Source organism: Orcinus orca, chromosome 16 (genome assembly GCF_937001465.1).
Source record: "Orcinus orca chromosome 16, mOrcOrc1.1, whole genome shotgun sequence".
NCBI classification, from domain to species: Eukaryota; Metazoa; Chordata; class Mammalia; order Artiodactyla; family Delphinidae; genus Orcinus; species Orcinus orca.
Genome location: NC_064574.1, coordinates 60,095,401 through 60,115,095, shown reverse-complemented (window position 1 = coordinate 60,115,095; position 19,695 = coordinate 60,095,401). Strand labels below are relative to the sequence as shown.

Genomic DNA, 19,695 nt, shown 5'->3' with positions numbered 1-19,695 from the left:
CCTGATTACTTCTGCGGTACCAAGGAGCACAGGGTGTAATGAGCTTAGTTGTTGACCTGTTCGTTGTCTGTCTCACCACCATTCTGAAGGTCTTTTCTTTTAAATTAATTTATTTTTATTTATTATTTGGCTGCATTGGGTCTTCGTTGCTGCGCGCGGGCTTTCTCTAGTTGCGGCGAGTGGGGGCTGCTCTTCGTTGCAGTGTGCGGGCTTCTCATTGCGGTGGCTTCTCTTGTTGCGGAGCATGGGCTCTAGGTGCATGGGCTTCAGTAGCTGTGGCGTGTGGGCTCAGTAGTTGCGGCTCGTGGGCTCTAGAGCGCAGGCTCAGTAGTTGTGGCGCACGGGCTTAGTTGCTCCGCAGCACCAGGGATCGAACCCTTGTCTGCTGCATTGGCAGGCGGATTCTTAACCACTGCGCCACCAGGGAAGTCCTTGTAAGGTCTTAAGGAATGGGACCTGTGGCATTGCCCACTAGTTGAATGTCTGGTGACTAACATGACACCGTCCTCAGAACAAACTTTCTGAATGAGGGGAAGAGTCAGAGCTGCATCCGCTTGCCGGGGAGGAGGAAGTGGCATGTGAGCTGGGCCCGGAAGGACAGACAGCACCTCAGCAGGAGGAGCTGGTACAATGGAGAGCACCTCCTGGAGGAAGGGGCGGGAAAGCATGGGGCGTGTTTGAGGAGCAGGGAAGGGTCCATGTGGTGGGATCCTGTGGTATGTCTTGTGCAGGGTTCTTCAGTCTCGCTGTTGACATGGGCTGGATTCTTTTGTGGGGCTGCCCTGTGTAATGTGGGATGTTTAGCACCATCCCGGCTTTTGTCCACTGGACGCCAGAAGCACCATCCCCCTCCCAGTGTGATATCCAGAAATGTCTCCAGACATCAGATGTGCCCTGGGGATCAAAATCATCCCCGGTTTAGAGCCACTGGTCTAGTGGGAACAGTAATCGGTACAGTTGGGAAAATTTCGGGCTGTGTTTTAGCACCAGGTGCCGGAATGAGCGAGGATCCACCGACATCTTCATTTATCCCTTCACCAGATGTTTACTGAATGCCTCCCACCTGCCAGGGACCAAATGATAACATGCTGACAGAATACTGGAAAGGGAAAGCAAATGTGGGCCTTTCCTTATGGAGGTTAGAAGGTAGTGGCCCTTCAGCGAGGGAGTTTGATGACCAGGGTGAGCATTTTCTAAAGAGTCACGATGGCAGTGATGGACTGAGATGGATCCGAGCAGGGAGTCCTGCATGGAGCTGTCTTGGTAGCTCCAGGTGGGGCTGGTGGACGCCTGACCCAAGACGGTGGCGCTCTCAGTGAATGCTGAGTTAATTCTCTAACTTTACAGTCCAGTGGAGAAACGTGGCCTCTATAGTCCCAATTTATGTGTTATTTTGAGTCAGATTCGTTAACAGGAGCCAGAACATTGAATTCTTAAACATTCTTACAATGCAGTGATGTGTTGTAGCTCTCACACTTCTTAACCACTATCTTGTGATTTTAATTCTGTCTTCTGAAAGTCAAACTAGATTTAGAAAATGAGACTCTTATTTATAAAAAGTAAATGAAGAAAGCTGTTTGTCATTGTATTCCACCTTGAATTATTTGGGGTTGCCTATAAGGTGGCAGGTTTAGCACATCATGAAAATATAAATTATTAGAGTATTAGGTGTTGATTAGTGACATGGCTGACTCCCGTAGGCCTTTTCCTAGTTGGGCGATGGAAGTAGTGATTCATTCGCTTTTGTGGGGGGGGTGCGTTCATTACAGTTAGTTATTGATTAACTGGTAAGAATGAAAGGATCAATGCGATTTCTAATTCTTGGTGTATATTAAAAAGTCAACTTTCATTAACAATTGAAAAATGTGCCCAAAAGGTATAATAAAAATGAGTGAGAGGAAATATATTGTCAGAGACAAATTCAAGAAAACATTTAGTTCGTGATATTAAAGGTGCAAACTGTAAAGAACAATTGCAATTTGAATGTCTGTTTTTCAGGCAAGATATTGGCACATAAACAGAATCTCATAGGAAGGCTTAATGGTAAAGAATCATGTGAATTTTAAAAGGTTTTTAAGATTCTTTTCTGTGTACAGTTGCTTTGTACTCAGTAATGCTTAAAGGAGACTCACAGGCCTTTCCTGACCATGATTTAATACCAAATCCAGTGTCCTTTTCATCCCTCGATTTTGAAAGATTGTTTCTATGACAGTCTCTATCCATTAGCTGAAAACTGGAAGTGGCCAAATCTTGTTACTCTGTATATGACGGATGAGTCAGATTTCCTTCTAAGGCCCGTTTTTTCTTTAAAAAGTATTTTTCAATTAATCTTAAATTTTGATTCAGGCTACGGTAACATACTAAATTATGGCAATTTATTTTGGTAGCTTGGGGCTTGTTTTCTTCCAGCTTGTCTTGAGCAGACCTTGGCACTCCTAGCCGATGAGTCTTCTCTTTAATCTCACTTGTGTGATCACCTGCCCTGAAGTCAGGGCTCTGTGGTGTAATTGGCCTGGTTCTGCCCCTCACGCCTTGTTAGTCTTGATCAAGTTATTTACCCTTGACCTTGTGAGTCTCCTCTTCTGTACCTCTAAGCAAAATGGAAGGGTTACCGTGGATAAGGGCTTCTCATCCCAGATGTCTTCAGGGGCCAGGTGGTGAATGGGGCCAGGTGTGGACCACAGTGAATTCCAGAGCATTCATGCCAGTAAAGGGGCAGTTACTGCTCCGTCCCAGCCAATCGTTGGCACACTCCATTTGGGCCTGGTGTGGCCATATTTTCCATGAGAATCCAGAAAGCCAGTTGTATATATGAAACTCATGCATGTAAATTGTTGGCAACAAATTCAAAATTTTATAAACACGGCGTGTGCCAAACAGAATACACCTGCTAATCAGATCGCATCGAGAGACCTGAAGTTTGTAATGTCTTGAGGAGATCACCAGTTAGCATCCCACAGAAAATAGATGTCCTGGGCCCTTTGCTGTTGGCAGGGTCTGTGAGCACCTTGTCAGCATTATCTTTGTGTGCTGTCTTCGCACTCATCAAGATGCGCCATTTAAAGGAAACTTTTTGGAGACAAAAAATGTCTTTATGGAGGTGGGCAACTTGCAGGCAGCCTAGGGAACATTCCGTCTTCTTCATGGCTCTCTCCTCTCCAGGCCAGCCCGGCAGCACTGAGATGCTGCTGCTCATAAACTGTAACCTTGAACTTGAGCCATGGCTAAGATCCCTAGCCAGGCCTCAGTATTCCCTCCTTGGTTAAATGAGAGTGTTGGTTAAAGTAACCCTGAGAATCCCTCCGGCACAATTTCCAGTTCTTTAGGGGGAAAAGGTGGGCTTGTATGAGGTGAGCCTTCAGCCTTCATAGGATGGGCTGCAACAAATGAGCTCACTCAGCTCAGTACAGGAGGGTCACGTTAAACTTGTGGTTACCTGAGATTAATTATGTTAGTTAACATTATCATCTGTGGCAGACAGGACCTGCCTCCCTGCATGAGCCCCTGCTTTTGAGCGTGGGCTGGCCTAGCGACTTGGTTGTAATGAATTGAACCTGGTAAAAGTGATGGGCAGTCACTTCTATTATCATGTTACATACGATCGTAACTTCCGTTTCCTAGCAAACCCTCTTTCTTGCCGCCTCTGATGAACAAGTTTCCACGTTATGAGCTGCCACGTTGGAGAGGCCCACGTGTCAAGGAACAGGTGGCCTCTGGTTGACAGCCAGGAAGGAACAGGTGCCCTCAGTCCCTCAGTCCACAGCCACCTAAGTGAGCGGGGAAGCACATCCTGCCTGACCTGAGTCTTCAGATGAGACTCCAGCCCCAGCCAACACTTTGATTGCAGCTTTTGAGAGATGTTGAGCAGAAGGTCCAGCTTAGCTGTGCCCAGATTCCTGACCAACAGAAACTGTGAGATAAATCATGTGTCTTGTTTCAAGGTGCTGCATTCGTGGTGATTTGTCACACAGCAGTAGATGGCTATTACACCGTCTCTTTGAATTTGTTTAAAAAATTAACATTGAAAAAATTACATTCACTGTAGACATTCTTATTCATAGCAGATTGAAGTGTTTTAGTTAAATGAATGTATGCATTATTGTGTCTTAACACTAAGAACCATATAGGCATTATCCAGAGCTTTGTGTCAAATGTTTCAAAAGATTACAGTCTGGTTTTAGCACCATCAGGGTCAGAAATGAGATCTTAATTTAATCAACTCACTTTATTCTTTAATCCATTCATTCAAAATACTTAGTTTATCTCAAAAATTTGACCTTGGTCTTATCATAGTTGTCAATTAGAGTCCCTGACTGCATTCTTGTATCAAATTTGGACAAAAGAAAATTACCTCTCTGTTGTGCTTTTGAAAACACACATTTGTGTATGCTGCACACACACAGTTGCTAGCAGGTGCTTTCACTGTATGTCATGATGTCATGTGAAAAATCTAAAGTGTTAGGACTCACTAATTAGTAATGAATTCCCTGAGTAAGTTCTTACCTGGAATCTTGGAATTCTTACCAAGAAAACTGAATTGATTTTGAAAGGTGATTTAAAGGGAGTTGATTAGACAGTAATGGATAAGACCAAGAAATGTTTAGGACCAAATACCTGAGCTGGACATAGGCAGGATGTCAGAATGAATAGGAAAATATGCAAAACAAAAACAAAATGACACCTCCTAGAGTAATGGAAATAAAAACAAAAATAAACAAATGGGACCTAATGAAACTTCAAAGCTTTTGCACAGCAAAGGAAACCATAAACAAGACCAAAAGACAACCCTCAGAATGGGAGAAAATATTTGCAAATGAAGCAACCGACAAAGGATTAATCTCCAAAATTTACAAGCGGCTCATGCAGCTCAATAACAAAAAAACAAACAACCCAATCCAAAAAGGGGCAGAAGACCTAAATAGACATTTCTCCAAAGAAGATATACAGACTGCCAACAAACACATGAAAGAATGCTCAACATCACTAATCATTAGAGAAATGCAAATCAAAACTACAATGAGATATCATCTCACACCAGTCAGAATGGCCATCATCAAAAAATCTAGAAACAATAAATGCTGGAGAGGGTGTGGAGAAAAGGGAACACTCTTGCACTGCTGGTGGGAATGTGAATTGGTACAGCCACTATGGAGAACAGTATGGAGCTTCCTTAAAAAACTACAAATAGAACTACCATACGACCCAGCAATCCCACTACTGGGCATATACCCTGAGAAAACCGAAATTCAAAAAGAGTCATGTACCAAAGTGTTCATTGCAGCTCTATTTATAGTAGCCCGGAGATGGAAACAACCTAAGTGCCCATCATCGGATGAATGGATAAAGAAGATGTGGCACATATATACAATGGAATATTACTCAGCCATAAAAAGAAACGAAATTGAGCTATTTGTAATGAGGTGGATAGACCTAGAGTCTGTCATACAGAGTGAAGTAAGTCAGAAAGAAAAAGACAAATACCGTATGCTAACACATATATATGGAATTTAAGAAAAAAAAAATGTCATGAAGAACCTAGGGGTAAGGCAGGAATAAAGACGCAAACCTCCTAGAGAACGGACTTGAGGTTATGGGGAGGGGGAAGGGTGAGCTGTGACAGGGCGGGAGAGAGTCATGGACATATACACACTAACAAACGTAGTAAGGTAGATAGCTAGTGGGAAGCAGCCGCATGGCACAGGGATTTTGGCTCGGTGCTTTGTGACAGCCTGGAGGGGTGGGATAGGGAGGGTGGGAGGGAGGGAGACGCAAGAGGGAAGAGATATGGGAACATATGTATATGTATAACTGATTCACTTTGTTATAAAGCAGAAACTAACACACCATTGTAAAGCAATTATACTCCAATAAAGATGTTAAAAAGAAAACAAAACAAAAAAAAACAAAATAGAACAAAAAACACAGCCACTAACAACAGCAAAACCCCTCCCAGATGTTGTTTCAATTTAGGGAAACAATCACTTTACATCTGTTTGATATAAAACACATTTAAACAGGTCCTTGATTAGTTGCATGCCAGTACTTCTCACACTTGGATTTGCATAAAATCACCTGGGAATTTGTTAAAGTGCAGATTCTGACTCAGTAGGTCTGGGGCGGGCTTCCTAAGCTCACAGGTGATGGTGATGTTGCTGGTCCGTTGCCACACCTTGAGGACTGAGGTGGAGGCCCAGCCCAGCCCCCTGTGCCCAAGTACGGCCTGCATAATGCTGCTCTCTCGTCATCCTCACCTTCTCCCTCAGCCTCCATTTCCAGGTACTTCTGCTCCAAATGGGTTGTCAGTCATTTACCAGGCTGTCTCACCTTTAGGTTCTTTGACTAGGAAAATTAAAAACAAAACAAAACAACAAGCAATAAACCACCAGACCCTTAAGTGGTTTTTAAATGCCCTGACTGTGTATCAGGTTGCTTTAGGGGTGGTCCTTACCACATCTAGACTTCCACAGTTAGAGCTGCCAGGACAGTGCTTTCCAGAGTCTAAAGAGAGAAGCTGGGACCAGACATTTGCTCTGCCCCGGAAGGGAGGCATCATCGTAAGCATTCTCAGGCCCTTGTAGGTGTCAGTCGGCTAATACCTATGCCCTGTCCTTGGGGTAATTCTGGACTTCGGTGAAATAATTTAATGCAAATGTTTTTAAGAATTCGCTTTCCTAATATAAAAGTCTGCCCTTCTGAGGGGTGGGGGAGGTATAAGTTTACAAAAGATCCCTCCATCTAGTACTAAGTCTTACAAGCCTCAAATATCTTAAATTCAGCCTTGATTAAAATTAAGATGAGGCCAAACACCACAGACTTCTGTAGCAGGAACTTTAAGAGGTTCCAGGTGCTTTTGAGAATGCAGAACCCTGAGTCAGCAGGTTGCCTTTATTAGATAGATAAGGTAGATGGAACAGTGACATGCAGCTGTCATTCATTTTAGGTCAAATCTGTTTATTTTGTACCTTGTCATCATAAAATTGAGATTCTTTCTGAGATTTTACTTAGTAAACCAGTAAAAATGAAAGATTTAATACCTCCAAGGACAACTTTTCGAGACTATGACTATTTGTGATAGGCAACTATAACTGTTAAAAGGTTCACTGTAGAAAACCTTCTAAATTCTGGTTGTTGTAGCAGATTGATTTATGCCCCAACTTTGGGGTGACAGTCATCTCCCTGATTAATTTAGCCAGTTTAAACAGCTTTGCAAACTGCCTCAGAAACATAGCTAAAAGCATTCATCAGTGCAAAATGGTTATTATTAAAGTAAAATAAATGAACAGTGCCAACAATTAACTTTAAAACTCAAATCAGAATCTCAGTTTTTTTCATGACACCAACCTTGAGCTCTTGAAGAAGTTTTGCTGACTCCTTCCTGGCCCTTTATCTTTAAGTCGGATCTGTGTAACAAATGACCCAGAAACTTGGCAGCTTGAGAAAACTAATGTGCATTATCTATCTCCCAGTTCCATCAGGCATCTGGGTGCAGCCTAGCTGGGTCCTTCTGCTGCAGGGCCTCATGAGGGTTCCGTCAAGGTGTCACCTGGGGTGTGGTCTCATCCAAAAGCTCACCTAGGGCGAATCCTCTTCCAAGTTTACTCCCATGCTTGTTGGCAGAATTCGGTTTCTTTCAGGTTGTTGCATGGGGGGGCGGGGGGCTCTGTTCTTCACAGGCTGTTGGCCAGAGCCCTCCCTCAGTTCCTTGCCGTGTTGGCCTTTCCAGGAGGCTACTCATCATGACAGCCTGTTCCCTCCAGGAGAAGGGCTCCGAGAGAGAGTGAGGGAGAGTGAGCAAGGTGAAAGTCAGGGTCTTTTTTTTAGCCTTCTCTCTCTCTTTTTTCAAAACCACTGTATTGAGATATGATGACATGAAATGCTGTACATATATAATGTGTACAACTCAGTGAGTTTGGGGATAAGTACAGACCTGTGAAACCATCACTACCATCAACATCTATCATAAACATCCATCTCCTCCTAAAGTTTCTTCCCGCCCCCTTTATTGTTGTTGTTTGTGTGTGTGTGTGTGTGATAGGAACACTTAAGATCTACCTTCTTAGCAAATTTTAAGTGTCCAATACAGTATTGTTAGCTATAGGCACCATCCTGTATAGTAGATCTCCAGCACTTATCTTGCATAATTGAAACTTTGATCCTCCCCTCCCCATTTCCCCTACCTACCCCCCAGCCCCTGGAAACCATCGTTCTACTGTCTGCTTCTATGAGTTTGACTGTTTGGATTCTGCATACAAGCTGGGGATCAGGCAGTATTTGTCTGTCTGCGACTGGCTTATTGCAGGTAGCTTAGTGTCTCCAGGTTCATCCATTTTGTCCCAAATGGCAGGATTTCCTTTTTTAAAATCTGTTGTATGTATATACCACCTTTTCTTTATCCCTTCATCCACTGAGGAACATTTAGGTTGTTTCCATATCTTGGTCTAGCCAGTCTCTGAAGGCACATCCCGTAACTGTATTCTGCTTATTAGAAGCAGTCCAGCCCACACTCGAGGGGAGGGGATCACACAGGATGTGAGTATCAGGACTCAGGGGTCTTGCGGGGGCGTTTTGGAGTCTTTCTGCCACATGTAGTAAGGGCTCAATGAGTGTGAGTCGGATCCGTTGCAGTGCTGGATCGCTGTCCTTGGCACTGAGATGCACACAACAGGGTTTCATTGCAGTCCTTGTTCAGGGTGAGTTTAGGTAGGTTGTGATTTGATGGAACAGCTAGCATTTTAAGCTGTAGTTCAAGAGCTGGCAGGTTAACACACATACATCATTTGTTCTGGAAAGTACGGATAGGTAGTTTTGTTTGTTTACGTGCTTGTCTTCTTAAGTTCTGGAAGAGGAATTAAGGAAAGGAGGCCTAAAGCCTGAGATCCATTCTGAGATGATAGTAAGCTAGGCATGGTGGGTGGGAGGGTGGTCGTGGAATTTTAAAAGCTTATGTGCTACATCTAGATCTCAGCTTAAATGACCCCACCTCAGAGAGGCCTTCCCTGTGCATCCAATTTAAATTAACCATTGCTTTCGCCGTAATCCTCGCAGAGCCCTTAGCACCCTCGGCTCTGTTCTCTGCGAATTTCCTTGTTTGCTCTCTCTCCCTCTGTGAGAACTAAGCCCCCGAGAGCCAAGACCTCACCTGTCTTGGTCCACTTGTGTGTCATCAGCACCTCGCACGGGGCCCGGCAAACAGTAGGCTTTCGGTAAATACTGAATAAATGAGTGAAGTGAACACAAAGATGTGAAATGACTTCAAGGAGCTTTTGGGAAATTCTAGTATCTTCATGACTTCCAAAGGAAATGCCATTTATTCAGCTCACCTGCAAAATACGTTCATTTGTTAAAGAAAACAGTCTCAAGGTTGTGGGGTAGTTAGTTTTGTCCCTGCAGCTGATGGCTGGTGTCCATGAGGCAAGTCACGTCACCTCTCTGGGCTGAGGATAAAATCTGGGCTGATGAGTGGGTGTGTTCAGACTGCTCTGTCCCCAGAACCCACTCAGGCAGAGGAGGCTACGTGTTTTCAACACTGGTCAGCCACTTGTGGTTTTGTTTGAAGAAAGGATTCTGTGGCCAAAGAAAAGTTTGAAACCCACGCACCCACTGATGGACATTGCAGCTCTGTAAATGCAGACACTGGTGGCAGTGTTTTGGGCAGATCAGGGTGGAGACCCGTGGCCCTTGAAGCTTTGGCAGAACCAATAGGAAGAGCAGCCTGACAGTTTACCTTCAGGTGACCCACGTGCTTTCCAAGGACATAAAGAATTAAAGAGTCTCGTCCCCCCAGCCCTCCCCTGCAGCCTCACACCTCACCTGTGCCCACATCATGCTGCCTTGGAAATGTTAGCATCATTTGTTTTTTCCATATTAAGATTTCATTTCTGGCCCCGCCTTTCCCACCAGATAGCCGGAGCTTCTGAGCTCCAAGTTTTTCTGTCACATCCCCAGAAACAGTGCAGATTGTGCCATTAAGCCTGGCGTAAACGATTTGAAAGCGCTTCACCTCGTCGTTTAAACATAATACTTCTGACAGCTTTCAATTTGGGGTATTTTTAATTCTAATTAAAAAACTATTGAACATTAATAGCCTCTATATAGCGTGCCGTGGTGCCTCTGTGCTCCATTTTGGCCATCTGGCTTTTAGACAGACAGCTTGATTGCATAGCTGTTAACGGCCCATGTGGTTTTTCCCTGGCCTTTGGGAATCACCAGGTCCAGGCATAATTAGTATAAATCAAAATCCTCTGGCTGATGACAGGAAAATGGTGTGTTTGAACAGCAGCTTATTAAAATGACCTACTTAATTTAAGAAAAATATTGTATCCACTCGCAGGGTAACCTGGGTGCTTTCCCTGACAGATTTTATAATATTTCTTCCTTCCTCCCTCCCTTCCTTCCTTTCATTCATTTTTTTTTTTTTTTTAATTAAAGAAAAGGAAAGGGAATGGAAAGGCCCGTTCTACTTCATCCAAGGTGCAGACCCACAGTTCGGACTGATGAAGGCCTGGTCCACTGGGGACTGTGACAGTGGCGGCGACGAGTGGCAGCAGGAGATCCGTCTGACTGAGCAGGCCGTCCAGGCCATCAACAAGCTGAGCCCCAAGCCCAAGTTCTTTGTTCTGTGCGGGGACCTCGTCCATGCCATGCCCGGTAAGACTGGGGTCGTCATTGTGACCTTGTCTTCTCCCCACAGCCAGAAAAAAATCATTTGTCTTAAAAGACGACTCTATTCAGTAACGGCTCATTCTTTCTCTTCACGACGGTTGCAGTATCATCAAACATCAGAAAATACACGCTCATTTTATTTTTAGAATTTGGCAAGATTAATCACAGTAATTAGGCAGAGCTACAGTTCTTATGGTCTGAGCTTACTATGAAAAATGGAACAGTTTCCTATGTGTCACCTTTCTTCATTTCCAGGGGGCAAACTTGAACTGCTTTCAGATCCCATATCCATAAACGTAATCTTCTCCTTTCGTTTCCCTTCTTCTTGTGCTTTTATTTCTCCTGTATTTGTTAGTGCTTTTTCAGTTTCAAATGACAATCTAACTCGAACTAGATTAATTTTTTTTTAAAGTTTGTGTTACCCTATGGGACTGTAAAGTCCAAGGGCAGATTTGGGCTTCGGGTACAGCCGGATCCAGGGGCTCAGAGGTTGCTGTCAGGGCTTGGTCTCTTCCTCGCTCAGCCTTGCTTTCCTCTGGGTTGAATTTATTCTCATGCAGGCTCTTTCCAGGTAGTGGCTCCAGGGAGCTTTAGGTTTATGTCCTTCTTACTGAAACCACAACAGAAAGAAAGTGCCTTATTCTTTTTTAAAAAAATAATTAATTTATTTTTGGCTGCATTGGGTCTTTGTTGCTGTGCACGGGCTTTCTCTAGTTGTGGCGAGTGGGGGCTACTCTTCATTGCAGCGTGCAGGCTTTTCATTGTGGTGGCTTCTCTTGTTGCGGAGCATGGGCTCCAGGCACACGGGCTTCAGTAGTTGTGGCACACGGGCTCAGTAGTAGTGGCTCGCGGGCTCTAGAGTGTAGGCTCAGTAGCTGTGGCCCACGGGCTTAGTTGCTCTGCGGCATGTGGGATCTTCCCAGACCAGGGCTCGAACCCGTGTCTCCTGCATTGGCAGGCGGATTCTTAACCACTGCGCCACCAGGGAAGCCCCTGAAAGTGCCTTATTCTTAGTGGTCCAATCAGAGTTACAGACCAGCACCCATCCAGCTCACATAGCCCCATGAAGCCGGGGTGTGGGGTCAGCTCCCCTGCAGCCAAGTGGTCAGAAGAACAGGATGGTTGCCCTGAAGAAAAGTGAGATAGTAGGAACGGGAACATAACAGGTCCTTTTTAGAACTCGCTTCCTTTATTTATTCCCCTTTCCTTTGATATCCTTCTCTCCCAGGCAAAGATAAAGCCCAGTGAGCAAGTATAAGAAAGTGGAAACCGCCCCTGCCCATCTGGGAGGCAGAGCAGGCACCCAAGACCACTCTTGTCTGTGTCTTGGTCTCTGCTTAATGGACAGAGATGACCCAAAGACCACTGCGGAAAACACTCTAGCTGCTATGGGTGTTTGTTTTTGGCTAACGTTACCTTGTAAACCAAGACTCTTGAGCCCTGCTATGATTTCTAATGTCTTTAGAAGCCAAGGCACTCTGCAGGAAGCCTGGGTACGTTAATTCCTCCCCTCCAGGACTCACTTGTCTGGTAACCTACCTATCTAGAACAATCCCAGAGTGAACGTGTGAGGATGGAGAAGGGGCTGCTCAGAATGGCTCTCCTTGAAGTCTAGGGAGTATGGCCAGCAGGGAGAACCCTCAGATTCCAAATTTACTGCTTTTCTGTCCAGTGTTTTTCTTTTTTTTTCCTTTGAAAATAGAATATTATGAGACTCACTAGAATTATATAACATGTTCTTGTAGATGTTTACTGACTTGTTCTGAATTATGGTAATGTATTCAGTCATATTTCAAAATAAGGTTTAAAATAAAAGCATTCCGTGTGATTACACTGCTTCTTAAATAAAGTGTACTGAACATAAGTAAATTAAAAGATAGAGTTTTTATGATCAACCCTACCAGTTGGTCAGAAGACCTCGAAAATGTGAACTAGCAAACTTTTGAGAACTTGTTTTATATTCATTGTGACCTGAACAGAATTCTGAAGATTTGGACTGTTTTGTGGGATTGTAACTGACCCAGTGAAAGGATTGTAACTGTTTTGAATATTGTGGTCTTAGGTTTAAACAAAACATTTTGAATCTAGTTACCTTTTTTTTTTGCATTTAATTGCATTTTTTAATATGCAATTAGTGGCTTCCCCCTCATTTAGCTCATATGCAGGGGCAGACATTAGAAAAGTAATTATTTGCTTTGACTGCTTAGCACATTGTTAATTATCAAATGCATATGTTAATAGGCAGATAAAATCGGAGAGCATACTTTTAATTCCACCATAAATAATATCTTGGGCCAAGTAGTTTTAAGTTCAAATTGGAGAAAAAGAACTTTACAAGTAATGCTTTTGTTAATGAAAGTCCGAATATGCTTTTCTATTATAAATATCCATCATAATATTCGTTCATCTACAAACATTTATTGTGTGCAAACTAAGTGTCAGTTCCAGATGCTGTGGATACGATAGTTAGAAATGAGAGACCAGCCCTTCCACGGAACTTAGAGTCTGGTAAGGGAAGTGTAAAACCCAGGATGGTTAAGGGGTGCCGTTGGTGCCAAGGCCTGCAGGAAAAAGCCTGAGAAATGCAGGACAAGGCCCATTTAGTTTTGAAACATATGCAGTTTTCATTCTGCAGGCGTCTTTTGGGTTATCTTGGTATTTTCTTATTTTATAAAGCGTCTCTGTGGGATAAACCACATTATAAGTAGCAAATGAAGACTTGTACAAATACTGAGACCATTGATTTTTAATCCTTCACTCTTGAGCCCAGGATGACTTTCTTCAGTCCTCCTGATGTTGAGGCATCGACCCACTGATGCTGTCCCCAGGAGCCTTATTAGGTTTCGACAATTACATGAGAGGCTGGAATGTGATGATACAGTTAGAGAGCAGGAGAGTCCCTTTAGCCTTTGGAATGGGTTGGTGTGTCTGTCCCTGTTTGGTAGCAAGGGCTATAACCAAACAAAACAGATAAAGCGGGAGGAATTCTTCCCTTGATACAAAGTCTCCTTGAAGAGTTCTTTGTTTACTGACCTCCACTGGGGCAGCTGTTACATGATGTTTCAGTTGATTCAGCCCCAGGAAGTCCTCTGTTATGTAAAGTGAGGCAAGCCTGCGTTAGCATTATTTCAATAGGTGGTGTATTAGTTTCCCATGGCTGCTGTAAACAATTACTATAGACTTAGTGGTCTAAAACAACACATTTATTCTCTTATAGTTCTGGAGGACAGAGTATAAAATGGGTGTGCGGGGCTGCATCCTTTCTGGGAGGTTCCAGCTTCTAGAGGCTGTGCACATGTCCTGGGTCAAGGCCCCTTCCTCTGTCTTCAAAGCCAGCAACATAGCATCTTCTCGCCTCACTGACCTTCGATTCGCCCTCTCATATTCTCTTACTCCTATCCTCCTGCTTCCCTCTTATCAACACCCTTGTGATCATGTTGGCCTGTTCAGATAGCCCAGGATAATCTCTTCATCTCAAAATCCTTAACTTTATCACATCTGCAAATTCCCTTTTGCCTTGTAAGGTAACGTATTCATAGATTTGGGGGACTGGTATGTGGACGTCTTTGGGGGACCATTATTCAGCCAACCACAGATTGGCAAAGGATGAATTCGGGGTCTTTTATGTGCCAGGAACTGTGCTGCTAGCTCACTCATTATGGGCTTGAAAAAGTGTCATTGTTATTTCCATTTTCCCAGGGTCACTTAGCTTGTAAGTGGTGGAGTCAGGATCTTACTCAGGTTCGTCTGTTTCCAAACTTAATGCACTTCTGCTGCAGCCTTGCTACTCAAAGGCTGGTCCTCAGAGCTGTATCCAGGAGCTTGTTTGAAATGTAGGATTTCTGCCCCACCCAGACCTAATGAGACATAATCAGCATCTCAACAAGATCCGCAGATGAATCTTATGGACAATTAAGTCTGAGAAGCATTTAATAGACTGATATGCACAGTGCCTGGGTGTTTGGCTTCTCTGTGTACTACGTACCATTTTGTGTGTGTGCGAGTGGTTTGTGAAAATTCACTTTAGCTCTTAAAGATAATGGTGCTCAGCCTTAAAGGGAAATGCTTTAAGTTTGTAGGTTTTTATTTTGCTTTCTAAACAACAGTTGGAATAACTAAAGCCGAATGACCTCTGCTATGCAGGGCTTCCCAAACAGAACCTGACAGAAATATTCAGGAAAGCAGCCACACCTATACGCTTTAAAAGTATCTTTATGCAGAAAGGTCAGGAGGGCTAGCGCTGGTTCTTTGGGTCCTCTCTGTGTGCATGATCCCTTATCTGCCATTCCAAAGTTCACAAAGCTCTGAACACCTAAACGTTTTTTGCTTAAGTTTGGAACTAACTCAGTTGGCAACAAAACTGACCTGAACTGACATGAGGCTATTTATAGTCTCTATTTATCCTACTTAGAACATTCATATATTTTGCTAGTGAAATATTACCGTGTTCCATGATGGGGTGGTGCCTGAGACCCAGCTGGAGGCATTATTTAATACGTGCCCTCTGCCTGGTATTGCTATTTTTAAGTTTGAAAAACTCCAGATTTCAAACCAGATCTGGCCCAAAGCATTTTGGATAAGAACACATGAATCTGCAGTGTTGATCATTTGGAATTTATAGATGAAGAAACCTTTCATCACCAGAAGCAGAAGGCTCTTCCTTCCTTCCCATTTAATGTCACATCCCCAAGTTCACTTGTGTACACCCATTGCACCGTGGCCACATTTTAGTTTCAAAGTTAAAAATGTTCCCAGGCATCTTATATTTGAATTTTGGGGACCATTCCTGTTGGGACCAAAGTGACTGAATATGAAAATGGAGTTGCGTTCAGAAATCATTCGGACAAATTGAAAGAGAGGGTATGTACACAAAGGTGATGTTTGCTACAGATAAGTGCAGACTAATCAATCCACTTAGGTGGAAAAATCTTCACTTCAGGGTAGAGAAGGACTGGGCTTCTGCAGATATGGCCGCAAAAGGCTGGAGATTAAGGGGATTAGTGGCATGGTGTTTAGGATGGGAGACGCTCTGGGAATGTAAAGCAGAACTGCTGAATTGTGGTTTTCCTGCAAGACCCAAGCGAGAGCTGAAAGGTTCTATTTCATCTAGTTTGGTAGCCCCTCACCTTAAATTAGATGTGAAGGGCTAGGCCAAGGTCCAGATAAGAGTAGCCCTGGCTAAATGGCCATCAGGCTCTTCCCCACTTAGATTTCTAATTCTATGATGAATGGGTAGAATTGGGAAATAAAGCAAGATGGAATGCTTTGGTACGCTGGGCTTCAGGCAGAGAATAAGCCATTTGTCCTTCTGTGTTCACACAATCCAGGAAGGTTGGTGTTTATTTTTCCCCAGCTGGGCAGGCACAAACATGTGAACGTAATTCTGGTACAAGACAGACTATGATAAGCAAAGCCTCAGAGGCACACTTTTGAAAACCAAAGCCAGGATTAAGGCTGTGGCCAGGAAAAGGCCTTATGTCTGCCCTCCAGCCTCTATGATTCACCTTCCCCCAAGCTGAATTCTAAGTTCCTAAAGGGCAGCGAGTGTGTGTATCTGTGTTGGTGTGTGTTTACATCAAGCGTCCAGCACTGTGGGCATGTGAACGGTGTGAGTGAATGCAGGTCAAGTGAATCACTGTTATGTTTCCCGGGGTCCTTAGCAAGTAGCTGGCACATGGTAGGCCCCCAGTACAAATTTCTGGATTAGATGAGTAATCAATTCATTTATTTAACAAATCTCTGTTGAGTGCTTACTCTGAGCCAGGCACTGTTCCAGATGCCTGTGCTACATAAGTGAATAGGACAGATCAAAACCTGTGCTTGACCTAGAAATAAGGAATAGGGACGCATGGAAACATGAAAGTATTATTTTTTGTCATTCTTATCTTTTGTAGGATTCAAACTTGTGTAGCTATGGATCTGTTTTGTTATTTTATTAGCTTTTTAAATTATACTAGTAATATGTGAATACGTTCTCTTTGTAAAGATTTAAAATCTGTATCTAGAATAAACTGTAACCCCCAACCAGGTCCATCCCTTGGGGTCACCATAGTTAAAAGTATGTGTGTTGGTGAGCACCCTGGTCTTACATAAATGTCATCATTCTGTGCACGCTGTTCTGTGCCTCGCTTTTCCCCCTTGCATCCATCTGGAAAACGCTTTTACGCTGATACACAGAGGTTTATGTCAGGCTTTTAATAACTGCGGTGAGTTCCGTGGGTTGGAATCTCCTAATTGATTAGTCCTCTCTCCTCACCATCACTAGGAGTGATAATCTAAACAGTACCGCTAGCAGAGGTTCTTCTTGTGTACTCAGGTCAGCTTTTCTTTAGGCTTGAAGTCAAAATGGGTTGGCTGGTTCGGGACCTGCTCTAGCACTTGGAGGGAGTGAACACCAGGCGGTTTGCTCTGCAGTTCCCAGGAGGACCCCTCTCAGGGACTGGCCGCACTTTCCTTCTGTACCATCTCTGCTGTGCAGCAGCATCTCTGCCTGCACTGCCCACCACACCCTAGGTACTCAGAAAGTTTCCACTGAATGGAAACCCTTTTGTCCCTATTAACAGGATTTGTTCCTGTTGTTGTTGTTTTTAAAAGCAGCTCAGTTAACTCATGTTCAATTCCTTGGCTGTATAATTAGCCTTGCATTGTTATTTTTAAGTGCATATTCCGGGCTCCAAGAAATGCCATGATTTAAAGACAATTTACCACAGAGCTTAACATACAGAAACGTTAAAGGGGGGTTCTGTGGGTGCAAGAAAGTGACCCGCCTTGGTTGAAATATCACCAGGCCCTGGACTGGGCCGAGCTGCTGTCTTCAGCTCTTCCAGCAGGTTGTGTGCGGGCTGAATGTTGAGCCGTGGTGACCCGGAGCAATCAGCCAGCCCCGGGCTCCCGGGCTCCTTCACATGCATTATAAGCGCTGTTGAAGCATCCAGGCGATCAGGAACAATCAATGTCTCCCTTCTGCTGAGGCTGATTGAAAGTGGTTTGAACTAATTTACCTGATATTACTAATTAGGGAACTCTGAGCGTTACTTGCAGAGTTGTTTCTTTTTTGTTCTTGTTGTTCATGGAGAGAGGATTTTTTATTGAGATACAGTTGACATACAACATTATATTAGTTTCAGGTGTATAACATAGTGATTCAATATTTGTATATACTGTGAAAGGATCACAGTAAGTCTAGTTACCATCTGTCACAATACATAGTTACAAATTTTTCTTGTGACTTTTTTTTTTAACATCTTTATTGGAGTATAATTGCTTTACAATGGTGTGTTAGTTTCTGCTTTATAACAAAGTGAATCAGCTGTACGTATACATATATCCCCATATCTCCTCCCTCTTGCATCTCCCTCCCACCCTCCCTATCCCACCCCTCTAGGTGGTCACAAAGCACCGAACTGATCTCCCTGTGCTATGCGGCTGCTTCCCACTAGCTCTCTGTTTTACATTTGGTAGTGTATATATGTCCATGCCACTGTTTCTGATGTGTGTGGTCTGAAGCAGCACTGCTGGGAGCGGTGATCGCCCTCCTGCCCCCGCCAGCATCTGCCACGTGGCCTCATGGCAGAGGCCCTGTGCCCGCTGCTGGGCATCTCAGCTTGTTCTGTGCCCAGACCCCTGTGGCAGCTTGCTGAAGCCTCTGGACCGCCTCTCATAATAATGTTTCTAAATGCATAAAATAAAATGCATGGGGTTTCTCAGAAACCAATTATATTGAAATATAGTCATCAAAATATTTTAAAATTTATTTGATAGAGTAAAATGCATGCCTCTTTGTTGATCTATTGTTATATAATACAGTCTAACAGCAAGGCTAATAACTACTGTATTTTCAAAGTGGTGCTTGAGCTTAAGCAGCGTTGTGAGGTATTGCAACAACTGGAATGGAATATGAAAAATCCTCGTGATTTCTGTTGGTGGACAGAATCACAGGAGCGTGAATACCTCTGTGGCTTTCTGCCTAACTTCATAGTAGAGGGAAATGCTAAATGTCAGTTATAGGTCAGTGAAAATGTAGGCTTTTTCCCCATCTAGGTTCACAGATCCCCGTGGACTCCAGGTTAAGAGCCCTTATCCATGTGCACATGTGGATATACTATTGTTTGACTAGTCAGAGCTTTCTCTTCATAGTCAAGGTATGGATATTACAATTGCCCACAGTATAAACTCAATGGCAGAAACTCTACCTTGAATTAAAGGCTAAAACGCTTCTTAATTGTAGCTAGGAAAATGTGGACCTCTGATTATTCCCTGAAAAGAAATGAGCTGAGTAACAGAAGCTAGTTAACAATTGTCTTTTGTAAATTTATTTACTTTATTTATTTTTGGCTGCGTTGGGACTTCGTTGCTGCGCGTGGGCTTTCTCTAGTGGCGAGCCGGGTCTACTCTTCGTTGTGGTGCGCGGGCTTCTCATTGCAGTAGCTTCTATTGTTGGGGAGCACGGGCTCTAGGCACATGGGCTCAGTAGTTGTGGCTCACGGGCTCTAGAGCGCAGGCTCAGTAATTGTGGCGCACAGGCTTAGTTGCTCCGCGGCATGTGGGATCTTCCCAGACCAGGGCTCGAACACCCGTCCCCTGCATTGGTAGGCGGATTGTTAACCACTGCGCCACCAGAGAAGTCTCTCCTGTCAGTACATTTAAAACTATTAGGCATTCTATCAGTTTCAGCGTCTTGAAGAAATTTCTCCTAGAGCCCTCTGTTTCCTGGCTCATTATTGTCTAAGCCTAACAGCTGTCATATTGGCATTTCCATCCCTGTTCTAGGGACTGACAACCTCTCTCAGGTTGGATCCCCGTTTCTTCGCTTTGTAGCAGACCATGATTGTAGAGGCCATTAGGCAAAGAACCTGTGGCAGTCTGCTCCGCGACCAATACAGTGTAGACAAAACCAACGTCTTTCTAGCTTGTGCTTAGCTGATTGGAATAGTTACATCTTTCCTTTCGTTGTTTTTGCTCTGAATACTGGTTTTCTGGAATTGGGACATTTCACTTCCTTAATGGGCCTATTATCTGCAACTAAATGAAATA

The 19,695-nt window shown here is 43.8% G+C and overlaps 1 protein-coding gene across 4 annotated transcripts in view; it reads left to right on the top strand.

The window, feature by feature from the left end:
- The window catches only part of CPPED1 (calcineurin like phosphoesterase domain containing 1), a 117,782-nt gene that overhangs the window by 14,964 nt on the left and 83,123 nt on the right, over nucleotides 1-19,695 (top strand). For all 4 annotated transcript variants that reach the window (XM_004270167.4, XM_033428783.2, XM_049699771.1 and 1 more), the window contains exon 2: nucleotides 10,429-10,647. In XM_004270167.4, the coding sequence (XP_004270215.1) occupies nucleotides 10,429-10,647 (219 nt within the window). The remainder of the gene's footprint in view (nucleotides 1-10,428; nucleotides 10,648-19,695) is intronic.